At 45.0% G+C, this 19,777-nt stretch overlaps 1 protein-coding gene across 4 annotated transcripts in view; it reads left to right on the forward strand.

Annotated features, from left to right (window-relative positions):
* Positions 1 to 18,581, forward strand: part of MC2R (melanocortin 2 receptor) — a 33,459-nt gene extending 14,878 nt beyond the window's left edge. Inside the window, exons 1-4 of one of the 4 annotated variants that reach the window (XR_005595275.1) lie at positions 6,899 to 6,959; positions 11,653 to 12,737; positions 13,669 to 14,843; positions 17,886 to 18,581. Coding sequence is in view for 2 of the 4 variants with exons in the window: in XM_039528114.1 (XP_039384048.1) it covers positions 11,800 to 12,737; positions 13,669 to 13,753 (1,023 nt within the window). In the remaining 2 variants the exon portion in view is untranslated. Of the gene's footprint in view, positions 1 to 6,898; positions 6,960 to 11,652; positions 12,814 to 13,668 lie in introns of those variants that run through there. The other 3 variants (XR_005595276.1, XM_039528113.1, XM_039528114.1) reach the window with 3 other exon arrangements.
* Positions 18,582 to 19,777: the final 1,196 nt, after the last annotated feature.

Below are 19,777 nucleotides of genomic sequence, written 5' to 3' on the forward strand. Positions count from 1 at the left end.
GAGAACCAACACTCTGGGCCTTAGACTTCAAATGCACTAATATCCTATGATTCTGGGAGAATAGTTAATATGCAAATCAATTTAATTTTCAAGAAGGAGGGGAAAATGGGGTAATATTTGCTAACAAATATAACTTGTATCCAAGAGCTTTAAGAGAGCTGGGTGAGGACTTTGCTGGACTGTTAATGTTGCTTTTAAATGTCTTGGAATACTGGGGAAGTTCCAAAAGAGTAAAAGAGAGCTAATTTTGTGCCAATTTTTAAAGGGTAAATGGGATGACCCACGTAATTATAGGCCTATCAGCCTGCCATGGATCTCAACACCCTGGTGGCTAGGAGCCACCTCCTGCCTGTCAGCTTTGCTCCCTGTAAGCTCTGTGCAGCAGCAAGGAAGAGCTGGAGCTGCCACCACTGGAGGCTGCAAGGAGGTTTTGGGGCTGGCTTCCACAAGCTTCCCTGATAGTGCATGGGAAAAGGGGGGGGGCCAGAGGGCAGCGGGACCAAACAGCTATGGCAGTGGTCCCCAATGCGGTGCCCGCGGGCGCCATGGCGCCTGCCGGGGCATTTATGTGCGCCCGCCTACTGACAAGGGAGCACTTCCGCCGGATGAACCGCCGCTGAGGAGTGCGGCCACTGGACAACCAGCTGCCAAAATGCTGCCAAGAAGCAGCAACCCGAAGAAGCGTCGCCGCCGAAATGCTGCTGCTTCTCAGCGGCATTTCAGCGGCAACGCTTCTTGATGATGCCGGTTCGACGGCTGGTCATCTGGTCATCTGGTCATCTGGCGCCCGCCACACTCTTCTGGGAACATGAATATGCTATTGCAACAGAAAGGTTGGGGACCACTGAGCTATGGTGTTGGGGGCCACCCTACCCTTGCCATGCTGAGCTGGGAGCTCTGCTGCTCCTTCTCCCTGCAGGGCAGCTGCTTAGCCACTGATCTGCTCTCTATCCCTTGCTCCCAGGCCCTCCCCACCCCCACCCCCTTTCTAGGGCCACATGTACAGAGGCACCTGGGCAGCGCACACTATCAAGGCAATGAGTGGGAGCCAGCCCCACAGCATCCCTGGGATCCCTTATCTCTGCCTCCCAGAATGGGGTGAGGGTAGGGATAAGGGATCCCTAGGGAGTGCTGGGGCACACTGCACCCCAAGCCCTGGGGATACACTTCACCACTCCACAGCCGGCAGCTGTGTTTTTCCTCTGAAACCTACATTTTATGTCAAACTTCAAAACAAACAGAAAAAAATAAATAAAAAACCAACCAAACGAAACCACCTTCATTTAACACCACATTTTCAATATGAAGAATTGCAAAGTTTAATTGTAATAGTTTGACAGCCCTGGAGACTGATGTCCTCATTATCCTCAGACCAAGTGCACATGGGCATCTTCCTGCCGTGGGACTCAGCCTAGAGGTGGAGAGCCCCATTCCCAGATTAGATGGGGATGGGGGTGCTAGACACTCTGGGAAAGGGTTACTTTGACTGGGGTCTGTGCACTGCAGTGTGGATGCTAGAGCCTAGGTTCGAGCATGGATCAGAAAAGCATTAACCTAGGGTTAAAATGCAGTGTAGAGGCTCAAACTCAGGGTTCCCTGATACTGGACAGCTGACTTGACTCCCACTAGCCCTAGGCTTACATTGCTGTATAGACATACCCTTAGTATGATTCTGTGGCCAAAATTGTTAATGCGATCCTGGGTTGCATAAACAGGGGAATCTTTAGTAGGGATAGAGAAGTTATTTTACCCTCTATATTTGGCACTGGTGCGATGGCTGCTGTAATACTCTGTCCCATTGCTCTTCCTTCATTTCCATGCAGTTTTCAGCAACTATTGAAATGCCCAGAGCTGTATGTAATGTTCTAGGTATAGCCTTGCTAGTGTCATTCAGAGAAAACTGCCCTGGGCTGTGATGTGATAAGGGATCCCCGGGATGCTGTGGGATGTTTTGGGGCTGGCTCCCACTCATTGCCTTGCAGGGGCGGCTGTAGGCATTTTGCCGCCCTAAGCACGGCAGGCAGGCTGCCTTCGGTGGCTTGCCTGCGGAGGGTCCGCTGGTCCCGCAGCTTCGGCTTGGCGTGCTGGGGGCCTGGTGCCGCCCGTTGCCTTGACAGTATGCCCTGCTCAGGTGCCTCTGCACACACAGCCCTAGAGAGTCTAACTGCCTTCGTGCATTTGTTCACTGTTTGCTGACTAAAATCCAGGGCCGCCCAGAGGATTCCGGGGGCCCGGGGTCTTTGGCGGCGGGGGGCCCTTCCGTTCCGGGACCGCCGCCGAAGTGCCCTGAAGACCCGCGGCGGGGCCCCCCCGCCGCCGAAGCGCAGCCAAGTCTTCGTCGGCGGGGACCCCCCGCCGTGGGTCTTCGGGGCACTTCGGTGGCGGGTCCCGGAAGGGAAGGGCCCCCCGCCGCCGAATTACCGCCGAAGACCGGGCTGCGCTTCGGCGGCGGGTCCCGCTCTGTCTTCGGCGGTAATTCGCCAGTGGGGGGGTCCTTCCGCCCCAGAGCGGAAGGACCCCCCGCCGGCGAAGACCAGGAGTGAAGACGCTCCTGCGTCCGGCCCCGCGAGAATTTTCCGGGCCCCCCGGAGCGAGTGAGGGACCCCGCTCCAGGGGCCCCAAAAAACTCTCGTGGGGGCCCCTGTGGGGCTCGGGGCCTGGGGCAAATTGCCCCTCTGGCCCCCCCCTCTGGGCGGCCCTGCTAAAATCAATAGTACATTGAACATTTATAAACTTTCAAATTAGGAGACTGGGGTCTCTTTGGGCAGAGTTTATTCACTTTATTGAAGAAACAGAATATGTTTACTTGGAGTATTTCAAAGTTGATATTCTATGAAGATAAGAAGGCAGCAGGATTTGTGTGGATGCATATGTACTTTTTTTTTTTAAATATTTTCTTTAGCTGTATAGTTTGCAAGTCTTCATTTTGTCCAGATTCTTAGCTTAAAACTCTTCAGATACTTCTGTAGCTTATTGTTGTTAAACATGTCACCTGTAGTCAGTAAAATATCTATATGGTGCTCTGTTCAACAGAGATGAATATCTGCCACAGAGAGGTTGGCACTAGGGTGACCAGACAGCAAGTGTGAAAAATTGGGACGGGGTGGGGTAATAGGACCCTATATAAGAAAAAGACCCAAAAATCGGGACTGTCCCTATAAAATCAGGACATCTGGTCACCCTAGTTGGCACATATAAAATGTCTGAAATTAAATTACACAGTACTGTGAGTAACTCTGCAGAAACCAAAATGGCTGAAGTAATTCATAAACATCTTCCACAAGGGTCACTGCCACAGAAAGTAAATTGGGGCAACTTTGAGGGCTGACCTAGCCTGCTGGGGGACAGCTGCAAAAGACCCCAATACCCAGGGGCAGCTCTAGGAATTGCGCCGCCCCAAGCAGGGCGGCACGCCGCGGGGGGCGCTCTGGCGGTCGCCAGTCCCGCGGCTCCGGTGGACCTCCTGCAGACATGCCTGCGGAGGGTCCGCTGGTCCCGCGGCTCCGGTGGAGCATCCGCAGGCATGCCTGCGGGAGGTCCACCGGAGCCACGGGACCAGCGGACCCTCCACAGGCATGCCTGCAGGAGGTCCACCGGAGCTGCCTGCCGCCCTCACGGCAACAGGCAGAGAGCCCCCTGCGGCATGCTGCCCCAAGCGCGCGCTTGGCATGCTGGGGTCTGGAGCCGGTCCTACCAATACCACTGAATAAAGGAGGTGCAAGGCTGCCCCACTTTTTTCCATGCACAAGCACAACAATGAATTTCCCTTTATGTACTCGCTTTGTACAGGGGTGAGTGACTATACAAGGTGCAAGGCAGTGGAGAAATGCCTTGTGCTCTTCCTCCCCCAGTTTCACGTTCATCCAGGACTAGCATAGTCCTGACCCACACAGAAGACAAGGCTTTACGACCATTAGGGAACCAGTGCAGAGAATTTCACATCCTTGCTACTTGCCTGAATATTACAGTTCCTTTTCCCTGTGCTTTCAAGAATGCAATTAGTTACATGCTGATGAAAATACATTAGATAATCCTCTGCTCACTTGCTTGATATCAATAAAAAACCCTTTAACCGTGCTTTTAACAAGCATGGCATGTAATCAAATGCTATTGGAAAACTGGAAACAAGGGAAAAAGTAATTTGCCATAATTTTTGTAAAATATGTTTTTATTATAAAAGGGAGCAGTGAATATTGTATTTCTCCTAGCCGCATTAATGTATCTCAGACATAGGAGTTGGGCTATCATCTACAAAAAGTCTGAAGTATGCTTTAAGCAGCGCTACATGGAACCAATCAAACACAGCTTGCAAAACCACCTCTGAATTGAGTCATTATTCCACTCCTGGCTATTTTAGAGGTAGAAAATAAAGTGAACAGACATCCAGTGCGACTTCATGATGAAGATCCTGATTCTGCTCCCATCAAAGTCAATGGGAGTTTTGCCACTGAATTAAATGGAGTAGCTTCAGGACTGAAATGCTGGAGATGCATAACCTGCTCTAGTGACAAAAGCTTTTGCAGGGGCAGTGGGTTCTGGATAAAGGAGATATACTTAATCATTTAGAATGCCACCAAGGCTAACGCCACAGTATCTCTAAAAATGCAACTTATCACCTTTCTAGCCTAATAGGTGGCATTTTTTCTAAAATAAACAAAATCTGCAAGCCTGATGTAAATCCTTCATTTCTGCCTTATTGATGAGTTTATCATAGTCATTTTGTGCAGTCCAAGAGAACCCAAGAAAAATCATTCCGTGTTCAGTGTATCATGTACAGCCAAGGGTTTAGAGAGTAATTATAGTTGCCCTCTCTCTAGGCTGGAGTGCAAAGGTTTTATATCAATGATTCAAATATGGCAAAGGAAGCTAAGAAGTGATGAAAGTTTAAGAAATACAGTTTATTGAATGTGTCTCAAGGCCTTATCATTTTATGCATTATAGATCAGAGCTGAAACTATATCTTACCTGGAGGTAGAAGACAAGGAAAATAAGCCAATTTATAACTTTTTTTAGTCTAATGAACTAAAGCTCTATTCAGTAAAAACTCAAGTGCAGAACTGATGAGCTCCTGGAACATCCAAGTGCTACAGTCTCTTCAGTGCAATTGTAGTACACAGGAAATGATATTTTCTGGCCAGATCTACAGGGATTTACACAAAGGGAGCCCTGCATTATGTTTAAGGGCTCAATCCTGTGTAGTGCTGAGAGCCTTCAATTCCCATTGCGGCCAGTAAGAGTTCAGAGTGATCAGCACCACAAAGGACAAGCCATGGGACCTGATTCTCAGTTATGCAAAGGCTCCTTTATGCCCCTTTGACAGTGTAAATGTGCCTTAAGCCAGTGCTTCTCAAGCTATCTGATGTGAGGGACCGGCAATTTTTTTTTCCAGTGTGCCAGGGACCGGTGCCATATTATTATCCTATTCAACACTCTTATGAGGAAACTCACCACGGACCTGCAGCCGATGGCTCGCAGACCGGCACCGATCCGCGGACCACCACTTTGAGAAGCACTGCCTTAAGCTACCAAAGTGGTGTGAAAAAGAGGAGCACTAGGACCCAGTGGTGCCTCCCCATCCTATCCTCATATCGGCTTGGGAGGAAACTGCAGAGAGGAGCTACTCTAGCTACCAAGGGTAGAAGTAGCCAAAGCAGGGGCTGAGGGGCAAGAAGTAATATAGGGCCGAGCCTGGAACACTCCTGGACCCAGGACTATGAAGGGGAGATTCCCCCATAAATACTTTGGGGGCACTAGGACCTAGGTGGTGTCTCCCTTCCCCAACCCCCCACATGGCCTTGGGGGAAAACTGCAAAGAGGTGCCAGCCAGATCCTCCAGCCCATAGACAGAAGCAACCGAAGCAGGGATGCTGGGACATTCGTAGAACTTTCTTACAGTTTTGACTGGAATTTCTCTGCCCTGTTGCCACAACCCTCCCATTCCCTCAGTCTCTTCACCTCAGCTTCATTCCATGCTTCTTCCTTTTACCTTGTTCTCCCTTGCTCTGTCCCCTTCAACTTCCTCCCCTTCCCTTTTCATTCCAGTTACCTGATCCACTCCTAAGTAAACCCACCCCCCAAAAAACTGCAACACTAACGTGAGGTTTGCTGCCATCACATTGTTTGCTCTGCTTGTGTGTTATTGCCCTTCCCCAGGCCTGTGTCTGTCTTGTTTATTTAGAGTGCAGGAGGGGTGGGAGGTGCAGGCAGAGGGCTTAGGACAGGGAGTTGGGGGGCAGGATGCAGGAGGGGTTCGGGCTCCGGCCCGTGCCACTTACCTAAAGCGGCTCTGGGGTGGCAGTGGTGCGAACCGGGGTGTAGCAGGGTGGACCCTGCTCCGGGGTTTTAAGGGGTTAGAAAGCAGCCTGGCAGGGCTTGAGAGCTGCAGCTGGAGGCTGGGCTGATGGGGAAAGTGGCTGCAGCTGGGGGCCACGCCCCAAACTGAGGAACAGGGCTTATAAGAGGCAGGGAAGCCAGAGCCCAGACAGAGTCTCTCTCTGGCTATAGAGAGAGATGGGCCTGGCTGCTTAGAGGCTGAGGCTAGATACCTGAGGGAAGCAGGGCTGGGGGACAGGCTGAGGAGCTAGGGAAGCTCTAGCCAGGGAAGCCCCAGGCTGCGGCCTAGCAGTGGGCCAATAGGTATTGGGGGTTGCAGAGGGCAACCCAGGGGTAGGACAAAGCAGCAGGTCCAAACCCCCTTTGCCTGTGATGAGTGGGCTGATACTGCAGTCTGCCCCAGGGTGTGGGGCTAGACCATGACTGTCAGTAGCCACTACTGAGGCAAGGTGGGGATAGTAGTGTGGGGTTCCCCTGGGAGGGGGAGACCCAACCATAAATAGGGGGCACCGGGTCCAGGGAGGGACGCCGGGGCCAGAGAACAGGCGGGTCACCAGCCTGCTGAGGGCGCTCCAGGGCTGGACTGAGGGACATTCCGGGACCAACCACCAGGAGGCGCGGCAGGGGTGAGTATCGCCCGCTTACACGGGGCCAGGGCAGGCTCCCTGCACGCCTGCCTTGGCCCCACGCTGCGCCGTTCCGGAAAGCGCTGTGGCCCCTGGGGGAAGGGGGGTGGAGGGCTCCGCATGCGCTGCCCTTGCCACGCCTCCAGGTACCTCCTCCAAAGCTCCCATTGGCCATGTTCCCAACCAATGGGAGCTGCGGGAGGCAGTGCCTGGCGGCAAGGGCAACACATGGAGCCCTCTGCCCCCCCGCCCCTGGGGGGCTGCAGAGAAGTGGTGCTGGCCGCTTCTGAGACCGGTGTGGGGCCTGCAGCACCACGGGGGACAATCCCATGGGCCGGATCCAAAGCCCTGAGGGGCCGGATCCGGCCAGTGGGCCGTGGTTTGCCCACCCCTGATTTAGACCATAAGCCCTTCTGTTACCAATTACTGTACTTACATCAGGAAGTTATGTGACTGCAAGTAGTAATGGTGGTCCACTCCATGGGATGCTCACTAGAGAGGAGTGAGGTTGGTCCATCAGACACTAGCTCCATTAAGATGTGGTCCACCCTAGGAAAAGTTTGAGAACCTTGCTTTACAAGGCGTTTTTTAATCCACAACCTCTAAGGAATAACCTCTAAGGAACAACAGAAAACTTCAGGACAATGGCAGACAGGCCTGTTCCCATATCAGTTTGAGCAGATATCATTTAAGGTTCAGTAAGTGGCATAATCCTAGCACATGTCATTGTTTGGGTTACAATTATTTTTAATTAAGAAAAAAATTGGGGGAAAAAAAGTATTCAGAAGAAGAAATATGAAATTCTGGTTTTTATTTTGCATTTTTCCCACTCCCCAAATTAACCTTCTAGACATTCAGTTCAACATGTTAACAGTTAAGCAACACTTGTACAGCCCTGTTTTATGGACTATTGTCATAGGTCTCACCCCCACTTGGAGCTGTTGGGTTCCAATGTGGGGACCTGCCTTAGTTTCCCTCTAAACTAAAATCCTAGTTTAGGTCTGGTTCTCGCTGCCACCAGTCAGGTTAAAGTGTCTGACACACTGCCTGTCCCCCAAGCTTCCCCTGGGGAATCCAGATTCAAACCCCTTGAATCTCACCAGAGAGAGAGAGAAACAGCCAGTTCCCCTCCCCTTCCCTCTCTCCAGCTTGCTCCGGAGAGAGAGATACCTTGATTCAAACTCCTTGAATCTACACACAGGCAGGGTCGGCTCTACAAATCACGCTGCCCCAAGCAGCGCGGAGCGCTGCGCCGCCCTTCCCCGGTCCCGCGGCGGGTCCCCTCTTCCTGCGGCTCCGGTTGAGCTCCTGCCGGCATGCCTGCGGCAGGTCCACCGGAGCCCGGGACCAGCGGACCTGCCGCAGTCATGCCTGCGGGAGCTCAACCGGAGCCGCGGGAAGACGGGACCCGCCGCAGTCATGCCTGCGGCAGGTCCGCTCGTCCCGGGCTCCGGTGGACCTGCCGCAGGCACGACTGCGGGAGCTCAACCGGAGCCAAATGCCGCCCCCCCGGGAAACGGCCGCCCCAAGCGCCTGCTTGGCGCGCTGGGGTCTAGAGCCGCCCCTGCACACAGGGAAGCAGCCCACTTCCCCCCTCCCTCTCTCCTAGCCACTCTGGAGAGAGACACACCGATTCAACTCTGTGAATCACCCTTAGGAGGAACTCACTCTTCCCCCCCTCCCCTTCCCTTGAATCTCCACAAGAGAAGGCATTAACCAAGTTTTAAAAAGAAAAGATTTTATTAAAGAAAGAAAAAAAAGTACACTCTCTCTGTATTACCAGGATGCAAAAATACAGGGTCTAAACTTATTAATCTCTGGAGAGAATCCCCCCTCCTTTCTTTCTCAGTAAAAGCAATATCAGCAATAGAAATAAAGAATTTCTCCAGCAAACACACAACTGCAAATATAGAAAGCAACTCAAAAGACTAATCCGCCTTTCTAATTAATGCTCACTATTAAATAGTAGAAACTACTCCAGGAGAACTTGGAGACATGACTGATCTCTCTTAGATCCAAAGAGAGCTCTAACAAAGAACACAGACAAAGGCTTCCCTCCACAGAGATTTGAAATTATCTTGACTCTGATTGGTCCTCTGGTCAGGTGGTCATCAGGTACTGCATGTTAACCCTTTTTAGGTAAAAGAGACCTTAACCCTGATCTGTTCATTTATGACAACTATTATAAGCACCCTCCAATTCTTTTAAAATTAATAGCTGCTGCTAGCCATTGAATGTACACAATTTGTTCTTGCAGACCAGGGTTTAACAGCATCCATTACTTTTTAATATGCCATTGATCTGTGTGAATATGATGCCTTACTTACTAGAAGGTCAGGGGAAATAAGCTCAGTGGTATCTGCTAAGTATGGGAACTAAAAGATCTTGTAATGAAACCATATATGAAAAAACATTGATTTAATAAATGCATTTTTCCCTGTGGGAGATACTTTGCCTAAATCCCATTGAACTACAGTTTTATCTGTTTTTATTAAATGAATCAAATATCAAAATAAAATTGTTCTGAAATTGACTGCTAGCTTTATAAATCCTAAAGCTTCCCTGTGGCAGTAGCTCAGAGAGCTGGAAAGCTTGTCTTTCTAACCAACAGAAGTTTGGTCCAATAAAAGATATTACCTCACCTGCCTTGTCTCTGGAAAAATCCCTGTCAATTTACAGACAAAGCTAAATCTCCCATTTTCAGTATTAATTCCCTCCTGAAGTACCATGTTTTATTTATAATAGAGAATTTTCAGTTAGATGCAGTGCATTTGTGCCATATAATGTAACTCATTTACTCCACATCAGAGCCATTCAAATAAACACAGGCATTCTCCTGAATATTTTCTTTTAAATCTAAATGAAGTGAATTGGAGGTGTTAGTCCAGTTCCTGATGGCTATCAAAAGCCATGACCGCAACTTACAACTTTACTAACAATCTCAGCAGCAGAAAACTCAGTGACTGAATGGTGGTGAACTGTGGTCAAAGCCACTGGCTACTGAAATGGGGCTGAACACAGTTGTCTAGGTTGTGGCTAAAACATATCAAGCACAAATTCAGCTGCACTTATTGCTGACATCTGTTGTCAATAACAGGAGGTTTGCAGTGGGAGGAAGAGTATAGCATAAAGGAGGCTTTTATGTGTGCCCCTTTAAAACTAAGGCTATATCTACACGACAGACTGCTGTTGGTATAGCTATGTTGGTGAGGCATGTGAAGAGGTGTGATCCAAGATTTATATAGCTTAAAAATCTTTCTTCTGCTGGTTTTAACTATGGGCATTCTCAATAGCAACAGTAAATGTATTCTGTAATTGGAGGCATAATAATGACAGAAAGCTCTAGGTCCTATTGTCCCAAGGGCAAAGTAATCCATCAATTTACATCTAAATGAATAGCTACAAGTAGGGTGACCAGAGGGGAAGGGAGGGCTAGCTCAGTGGTTTGACAATTGGCTTGCTTAAACCCAGTGTTGTGAGTTCAGTCTTCAGGGGGGGCCACTTAGGGATTGGAGGCAAAATCCATACTCAGTCTTGCTAGTAAAGGCAGGGGTCTGAACTTGATGACCTTTCACAGTCCCTTCCAGTTCTATGAAAAAGGTATATCTCCATTTAGTAGATGTTGCATTTTTAAAGGGACAGTCCTGGTTTTGCCCTTTTTCTTATATAGGCACCCATTTTTTTCACAGTTGCTATCTGGTAACCCTAGCGACAAGCATACAGGGCTTGATCCAATTCCCTTTAAAGTAAATGGAAAGATTCCTGTTGACTTTACTGGGGGTTGGATTGAGGTCATAATGAAAAAAGAGCATTAAGTACACTGAAGCAAAGCTTTCAGCTTTTCAAAATGTTATTCTGATTTGGCAAACATAACAGTAATTTAGGCTGAGATCCAAAGGAAATTCTTGAACAAATTGTACAGTATTTGGGCTGGGCTGTAAAATTTGTTCAAGAATTTCCTTTGGATCTCAACCTAAATTACTGTTATGTTTGCCAAAACAGAACATTTTGATTTACTTGAAAAGTGGCTTCAGACAGCTCCACCAGCAAAATAATCTCTAATGTACCTATGAAAAATATTTACAAGTTTTCATATATGAACAAGCAGAGATGACCCATGCCTGCTGACAGTGGTGGGGCAGAGTGAGGGCAGCTGGCTTCAGCAGTGTTACTGAGCATGCTCAGTCTGTGTGAGCATGCTCAATACAAGCCAGGCAGCAAAGCTGGGGGGTGAGGGCACGTGACTCCACATGCATCCCCATGCATTGCCTCAAAACAAGTGTGAAGGTAAATATGCTGTTGCCCTACACATCAGCTTCAGTTGGCATTTATCTAGTTGTTTCTTGTAATATTGTCAATCTTGTGAGAAGTGCCAAAATTATTCAAAGTAAGCAGCTAGGCAAGTAAACATTGCCAGATATTCAGGGAGTCTGGGATCAATTTCAGCAAATGTAGGAGGCCAAATAAGAAGGGAAATATACTTATCTTTATTCAGCCTAAAAAGGAATTAACATTTCATTTTCCTTTGAGGTTTGGGCTGAGGCTTAGGACAACTCTTACTTTAGCCAAACCAGTTTACTGATGAAAAATGTTCGTTCCAGTAAATTCATAGGTTGAACTTCAAAATATCTAATTTTGTCACAGAGATGTATTAATTTTCCTCTCACTTACTTTTCTGTACATTTTATCATAGGTTGCTGAATACATCTCGCTTAAGTCTTACAATTGCTCAAGATAGAACCAGAAAGGCTTCACCACAGAAAAGATTATCTGAATGACAGATTGGTGTCTCAGTGAAGTCACGCCTGAGTAATCACATATTTTTCTACAAGCAGAAGAAATGAGGCCTGATAGCACTTCTCAAATAATGAGACTCCTAGGGCAGACACGCATTCCTTCATTTGAAAATATCAGTAATCTCTCCATGAACAGTGACTGCACCCAGGTTGTAGTACCAGAAGAAGTCTTTTTCACAATTGCCATTGCTGGAATACTGGAGAACCTACTTGTCCTTATAGCTGTGATCAAGAATAAGAATCTCCACTTGCCCATGTACTTGTTTATCTGTAGTTTATCAGTTTCAGATATGTTGGTCAGTCTGTACAAAACTTTGGAGAACACCTTGATCATCTTATGCAAAATGGGGTATCTGACACCTCGAGGAGACTTGGAGACCAAGATAGATGATGTCATGGATTCTTTATTTGTTCTGTCTTTGCTGGGATCAGTTTTCAGCTTGTTAGCCATTGCAGCTGACCGATACATAACTATATTTTTTGCATTACAGTATCATAACATCATGACACTGAATCGTGCTTTAATCATCCTGGCAGTAATTTGGGCATTCTGTGCGGGGAGTGGCATTGCTATGACCATCTTCTCCCATGAAACAGCTACGGTCATTTCCTTCACTATTCTGTTTCCTTTTATGTTAATTTTTATATTATGCCTCTATATCCACATGTTCCTGCTTGCACGATCTCATGCCAAAAAGATCGCTTCACTGCCTACCAGTGCAGGTCCCCAGAGAGTTAACTTGAAAGGAGCTATTACATTAACTATTTTCTTTGGTGTTTTCCTTTGCTGTTGGGGACCCTTTCTTCTTCACATCCTCCTCATGAAATTTTGCCCACTTAACCCTTACTGTGCTTGCTACATGTCCATTTTCCATGTGAATGCTACACTCATCTTGTGCAATGGCATCATTGACCCTATGATTTATGCATTCCGAAGTCCAGAATTACGGAGTACATTGAAGAAAATGTTCTATTGTACCAGGTCAGACTGGAATTAGTGAATACCAAATTTGAAAAATGTTTGTAAAATTAAGCCTACAGTGCCATGCATAATACTGGTAAGAATTATAGACGCTAAGTAAGACCAGAATTCTACAAAAAACGTACACATATTCTTAACTTAATACACTTTGGATAGTCCCACTGACCTCAGTAGGACTATGAATTCAGCCTGCAACAGGTGCAGAAGGGCTGATCATGGGAATGGAGAGCATGTGTTCCATCTTAAAAGTAATAAAAATCTTAACCAACTGCTTAACTGAGAAAATGTACTAGGCTAAATTTAACCCTTCAGTGACTCCTTTACAGTACATAGAGATGCACCACAGAGTTTAGGCCACTGAATATTGTATCAGTGCTTTCAATTCAAGGAGAAAATACTATAAAACTCTTCTGGTGAACTAACTGGGAAATTAGCTTTACGTTTTTTTCTAAACTGCTTTATTATTATGTTTTCAGAATAAGAAAATATTTATTGTGAACCAATACACACAGATATGGCTGGGTGTTGGCTGGTTTGATCTTCTTGTTTTTACATATAGCTAATTTCAAACGAGACAAGCATGTTTTTTTTAAAGTGTCAAAAATGTCATTAGGAGGCTGATGCCAAGCAGGAGATATTTTTGATCCAAAAGACATTTTTAGACAAAGTTTTATAGTAATTGGAAACAGGGACTAAGATTACATGTGTTATTAAATTGTTAACTGAAGTATAATGTCACAGTCACATCACTATAATACTGTTATTCTGGAGGGTGTTAATGGCTGTCATCAACTGCAGACTGGTTAAAGCTGATAGGTGTACTAATCACTCTTCTTTCAGGCTAATTGGACTTCATGCGCATTCTTTATAAATAAACAAGACTGCACCAAAGAAATAAGTAATTCATGTAATCAATTTCTCCTCCTAATAGAAAGAACTCAGCAAGGCCCCAAATCTTGGCTAACTCTGGTGCCAGTAGTTGGATAAAGTCTCTATGGAGGGAAATTGTGAGCTGATATTTCGGTTGAAGTAAACTGGAACAAATGAGAGGTGCTCATAGAAATCAAAGATGACCAAATGGAATTAAAAGCAGGACCAAAAACAAGAATTAAACAAAAGCTAGAGATTTCACAAAAGGAATTAAAGAAATATCTGGAGGTTTCCTGGGAGTGACTGAGAGTTTACCTGCAGTCAGAGATAAAATTATTGTTGTGGCAGCAGCCAAAAAGCATCTAGGCAAATTTGGAAGCCCAACCACAAAACTCTCTGTCTGGATTAGTTAGATGACCAGCAACCTTGGTCTAACTACCTTGGACCAGGAAATAATGGTGAGCAAGAAAGCTTTGGCCAACTTGGAACTTGCTAACAATGATGAGCTGCAGCAAGAACTTAAGGAGCTAAAAAATAATCTGGAGCAGGAATTCAAAGAATCACAGACCATAGTGGGAGTAGGGAAGTGATTCCCGATCCATTCTTCCTGAGTGGGGAATCGGACCAGCCATAAAACCTGTGTAAGACTGGACATTTACAGTATCTAACCTGTTTATAACCCACGCAGGCCCAGATAGAATAGGTGGGATTCCTCTTATAAATAGTAGGCTTTTGTATTATTTCAGAAAGGGAAAAGTTCCCTAAAAGAGGCTTATTTGGCTCAGTTCATCATCATAGCCTAAATGAATGCTGGGAAGATGGACAAAAGGCAGGGTTCCAGGCAGAAGGTGGCCCAGCACTGATGGTACTGCAGAACTTACCCCTAGAAAAGAGATTACTTGATCCAGATCTGGTACAAGCTCTTGATATGCAGTTCAGAGGTAGCTATCAATCTGAGATGGCCAGGACACAGCTAAGAGCTAGAAGGAGAAGGAAAGAAGAGACCCTATCTGAACTGGCAGAGGAACTCAGGGAACCTGTACTCCTGTCATATCTGCAAAAATCAGTGATGAGCTAATTAATAGATGCATACTTGGCCTGGGACTTGAAGATCAAGATCAGAGAAAGGAGGCCAAAGACCCTTGGACTGTGAGATTTGCCTCAGAACTTGAACCTTTCCTTACAGCAGTCCAACAGAAGAAGCAGCAGCCACCAGTGAGATCCACCAGGAGCCTTGTGGGTACAGATTTATATCTACTATGTATGATCAAAAAGGGAATCCTAATGTGGTTCATGACATTCTTGAACAGTTGGAAGAATTGTTAAATTTGGTTTGTAAAACAAGGGAAATTGGCAATAATATAAAACTTAAGGGAAGCAGTTTAGTTAAATGCTGGTACATAAATAAATTGGCTATAAAACCTTGGCTCTCACCCATAGTTCTGATGAAGGAAAAAAAAAAGATAGATAAGAATCCTTTAAAATGATTTCATTTTCTATAGTCCAGATAGCAGTATCAGATTCTATTACCATGAATAGATGATACCCTAGATGCTGTAACAGGTTCGGTCTGGTTTTCCATACTGTATATTAAAAGTGGGTATTGGCAAGTGAAAGCAGAGGCAAAAGACAGGGGAAAACTGCTTTCATAGAGGACAAGGCCTGTGACAATCTAAAGGAATGGCTTGTGTAATGTGCTGGCCACGTTTGAGAGGTTATGGAGCGGATACTGCATGGAATGCCTCTCAGCCTGATTGCTATGATATCTTAGTGCATGCTAAAACCTTTGAACTTTTGATACATCTACCAGTGGTCTGAAGCTGAACCCAAAGAAATCTGAGTTGTTCCAAAGAGAGGTAATCAACCTCAGGCAAACACTCATTGGAGGGAATTTCCATTGACAAAATGAAAGTGGAGGCTGTGCAGAACTAGCTACTTCCCCGGACACTCTCAGATATGCAGAGTTTTGTAAAATAGGTTTATTTGGGGGGTTGCCAATCTTGTGGAACCATTGCATAGGTTGAGCAAGAAAGGGAAACCATTTCAGTGGCCAAGTATGATTTAGTGGTTTTAGATTTGAAAAGAGCTCTTTTTACTGCTCCTGTCTTAGCATACCCATGGTCACTGCTGCTAGTGCTTATGCATTGGGGCAATATTGACATATATCTTCTCAGATGATCCATTAGAGAGCTAGCATCTCAGCTTGGTTGCCCACAAAAACTGACAATGTGGCTTTGGAAGCTGAGGAAAAGTTGTGACTACAGCAAATTCCACATTAGAAGAGAATGGACGAAGTCTGTCCCAAGGATCAGATTCCACAGAAACAATACAGGCTCATCAGGAGCCCACTGAAAGTGGCTCCTCCTGCTTGTCTGTATAGTATCTTACTCATGAGCTTACAAGTATCAGGATAAAGCCTTTATCGTGAACAGGAACTATGTACAGAAATGAGCTAACTTCCCACTGCTCTGTGTAGCTGCAGCCTGAGATTGCCCTATCTCATAGACTTTATTCCCAAGAGCTGCGGGGGGCCATGCCTGCGGACGGTCAATGTCAGCAAAATGTCTCATGACCCACAATCAGATTACCCTGATGCTTTAAGGCCAGAAGGGACCATCTTAATCATCTAGTCTTGACCTCTCCTGGACTTCTTTATTTCTGCCCCAGTGGAAAATGTGTCATTTGGGAAACCAAAGACTACATGAAGCATATGCAGGAAGTACGGCATTGCTACACTTCTTGGAGGACTTACCCTATAGCACAGATGGAAAGGCAGTGGGGTAGAGAGAGAAAAGCTCCACAGAGATTTGGATGGGAGTCAAATTGATTTGTGTTGGTGATTTGAAAAGGTCCAGACCGGGGGATTGTTGGGGGTGTGTGGGCATTAGCATGGTACTGATGAGAAAGGTGGCGGTCTAGTTCCAGACCTCCTCTCTACCCACATATCAATTTTTCTCTGATTAATTTCCTAGCAAACTGGCAATAAGTTTCTGTCATAGAAGTTTCAATTAATCCCGTGGATACGCTTCAAACTGTTGAATATGGATTCCAATGAAAAAATGAGAGGCAACAAAAGACCTAAGACTGAATCACCCAAGCAGTTGAAGGGGGAGGACCACAAGGCCTCTGCAGAACCTAGCACAGGATATTGTGGCACTGAAAGAGTTCCTCACAGACTGACTGAAGTCAATCTCAAAAGACATTTGTGGCCTCTCTAAAAATATATGTGATGTAAAATCCCAAATGGGTCACTTGGAAAATAAGCTACAAAAGAATGCCATTGAAACCAGTGAAATTAAAGAAGAAACTGCCTTCTTAAAGCTGAGACTAGACAAACTGGAAGAAAAATGGGATGACTTAGAAAACAGATCTCAAAGAAAAACCCTTTTCTTCCTGGGCATTGGTGAGGTCTAGAGGAGAAGGATATCATTAGCTTTCTTCAGAAATTGCTCCCTGACATATTTAATTTGGACCTCCAGCAGCCCCCATTTAATATTGAAAGGGCACATCAAATACCTTTTGCTAGAAGACTGGAGACTGACAAGCCCAGACCCATTATCTTCAAGCTGCTGAAGTTCAGTGTTTGAGTAAGGTTAATGGAAGCTTCCAGAAAATCTGAAACCATTATGTACAAGGCCACAAAGTTTCTCTTTCTTCTGACTTCTCAGCTAAGCTCAAAAAAAGAAGGCTGCATTCAATGACATAAAGCAAATCTTGAGGGAGACCAATATCAGATACAGCAAGTACCCAACCACCTTCACTATGGATTTAGCAGGCTCGAAAGATTTTGCAAATCCTCCTCTAAAGCTTGGCAGACACTCCAAACACTAAGGTCTGGTCTACACTGGGCGGGGGGGGGAATCGACCTAAAATACACAACTTCAGCTACGAGAATAGTATAGTGGAAGTCAACATACCTTAGTTCGACTTACCTCGCGTCCTCATGGCGCAGGGTCTATTGGCCCAGCTCCTCCGTCGACTTTGCTTCCGCCTCTTGCCAAGCTGGAGTTCAGCAGTTGACGGGAGAGCAATCGGGGATCAATTTATCATGTCTACATTACACTACACGCAATAAATCGGTCCCCGATAGATCAATTGCTACCCGCCAATCCGGCGGGTAGTGTAGATGTACCCTAAGAGCAGGTTTGACCAAAAGTAGCAGAATGGGTTTTTTATCATAAAATGCATACCTCAACAAGTTTAAAAATGGGTTTGTTTTCCTGTATATCTTTGTAAATATGGTAATATTCACTTTTATAATCTTCCAACACCTAGCAGATAACCAGCTAAGCTGAATTCTTCTCTTGATTTCCTTTGGAACTGAGCAATAACATCATGTGCATATCACTACAATGCATAGATTTAACACTAAGCTGGAGGACAGAGCACCATCTACTGATTGAAGTATTATCTGCACAAATGAACACAACTAGCACTGCTAGATAGAATCTCTTCACTAGCTCAGCCACCGGTGGATTGTGTTATGGTAACCACAAGTCCCTTGGAACAGTAAATTCTCTTGACATGTAAAGTAGACGGGCACCTAAATCTTAAATGGCACTAGTTATTCAATTTGTGCAGGGCATTTGACATACTATGAATATGAAATGTATTTTCCATATTTAGATTTTGTACTAATTTATATTTTTTTGTCAAATCAATTGTAAATTTACATGTTCTGAGTCTGTGTGTATATGATATACATATGTGTATGTATGTATACATGAAAACTTCTGTATGTAGGAATATATTATGTGTGTTCTTAGAATACCCAATGTTATTTACAGAGTAATATTTGACTTAAAATACATTTCCGTTTAGAGATGTTTAGACTATTATTAGATAACATAGGGAGGGGAGGAGCAGATGGCATTGAAGCAATCAGAGATCTGAATGTGCCCACACTGGCTTGTTTTAAGTCTGTTATTTTTGTTTTGTTTTCTCTTATAAATATACTTTGGAAGATGCATGATATTTAACTATAAGTCTTTTTATATACCTGACACCCTAAAAGGCCCAATTGAAGGCATAAATTCATTCAGAACTAACCATTATCTAATATACATAAATACGGACCATGTCCTCGAGGTGTGATTTTTACAATATAAATGGGGAAATGTGTCTTTAGAATAAGGTGATCTTTTAAAACTATGTCATGATTTTTCTTAAAATGTGCTCCTGGAATTTGAGGGGACTTAACTTTCCAAAAGAATAAAAATCCTGAGACACCTCAGATCAAAAAAGTGTCAAGTAGCTTTATCGCAGGAGTCTCATCTACCAGAAATAGATGCGGATAGAGTCAAGACAATGTGGGTAGGTACAGTGTATCATTCATCATTTAATTCTAAAAGCAGAGGCACATCCATCTTAATTCATAAAAGTATAACTTTTCAATATATATAGTCTTGGTCTCATCCTGAAGGAAGATATGTTCCTCTTGAAGGCTGTTTCAACTCAGAAAGGTTAATTCTAGAAAGCATTTACAATCCACATGGAGGTAATTCTGAATTTTCCAAAGCCATTGCAGACATTCTTTCTAATTAAAAAAAAATTCCTGTAATTCTGGGAGGCAATCAGAATACTACGCTAGATAGACATCTGGACAAACCCAATTACATGAGAGCCAGCTCTCAAAGTACAATAGACCAACCCTCATTATTAAAGAAAGAACTTGGTTTAAAGGGTATAGAGAGATTCAGACACCCAAGGAGCGTGGCTGGACATATTTCTCTATAGTATATTCATCTTACTCCAGAATTGATAATTCTGCTCCAGAATTGAAGCAATTATTGATAATATATGAATTTCAGAGTATGTTCCAGTTATACTTACCATAGACACTGATTACATCTGATTAAAGTCTTCTAGGTGGAAGCTGAACACCGCACTAAAAATGCAAATTTTTGTTCCCCAATTGATTGAGTCATCTCTAACTTCATTCAAGAAACCAAGCACTCAGTTACCTCAAATACCATCTTCTGGGAAGCTCTGAAAGCTACTGAAAGGGGTGAATGCATAAAATATGCCTCCCAAAAGAAGAAAAAAATTACTCATGCTACTAGGTCCTAGCCAAGGAAATAGATTAGTTATAGAGAATGCACAAGACTGACACAGATAATGAATACCTTCCACATTCTCTAATCAACACCAAATATAAATATAATGAATGC

The sequence above is a fragment of the Mauremys reevesii genome, linkage group 2, assembly GCF_016161935.1.
Source record: "Mauremys reevesii isolate NIE-2019 linkage group 2, ASM1616193v1, whole genome shotgun sequence".
Lineage (NCBI taxonomy): Eukaryota > Metazoa > Chordata > Testudines > Geoemydidae > Mauremys > Mauremys reevesii.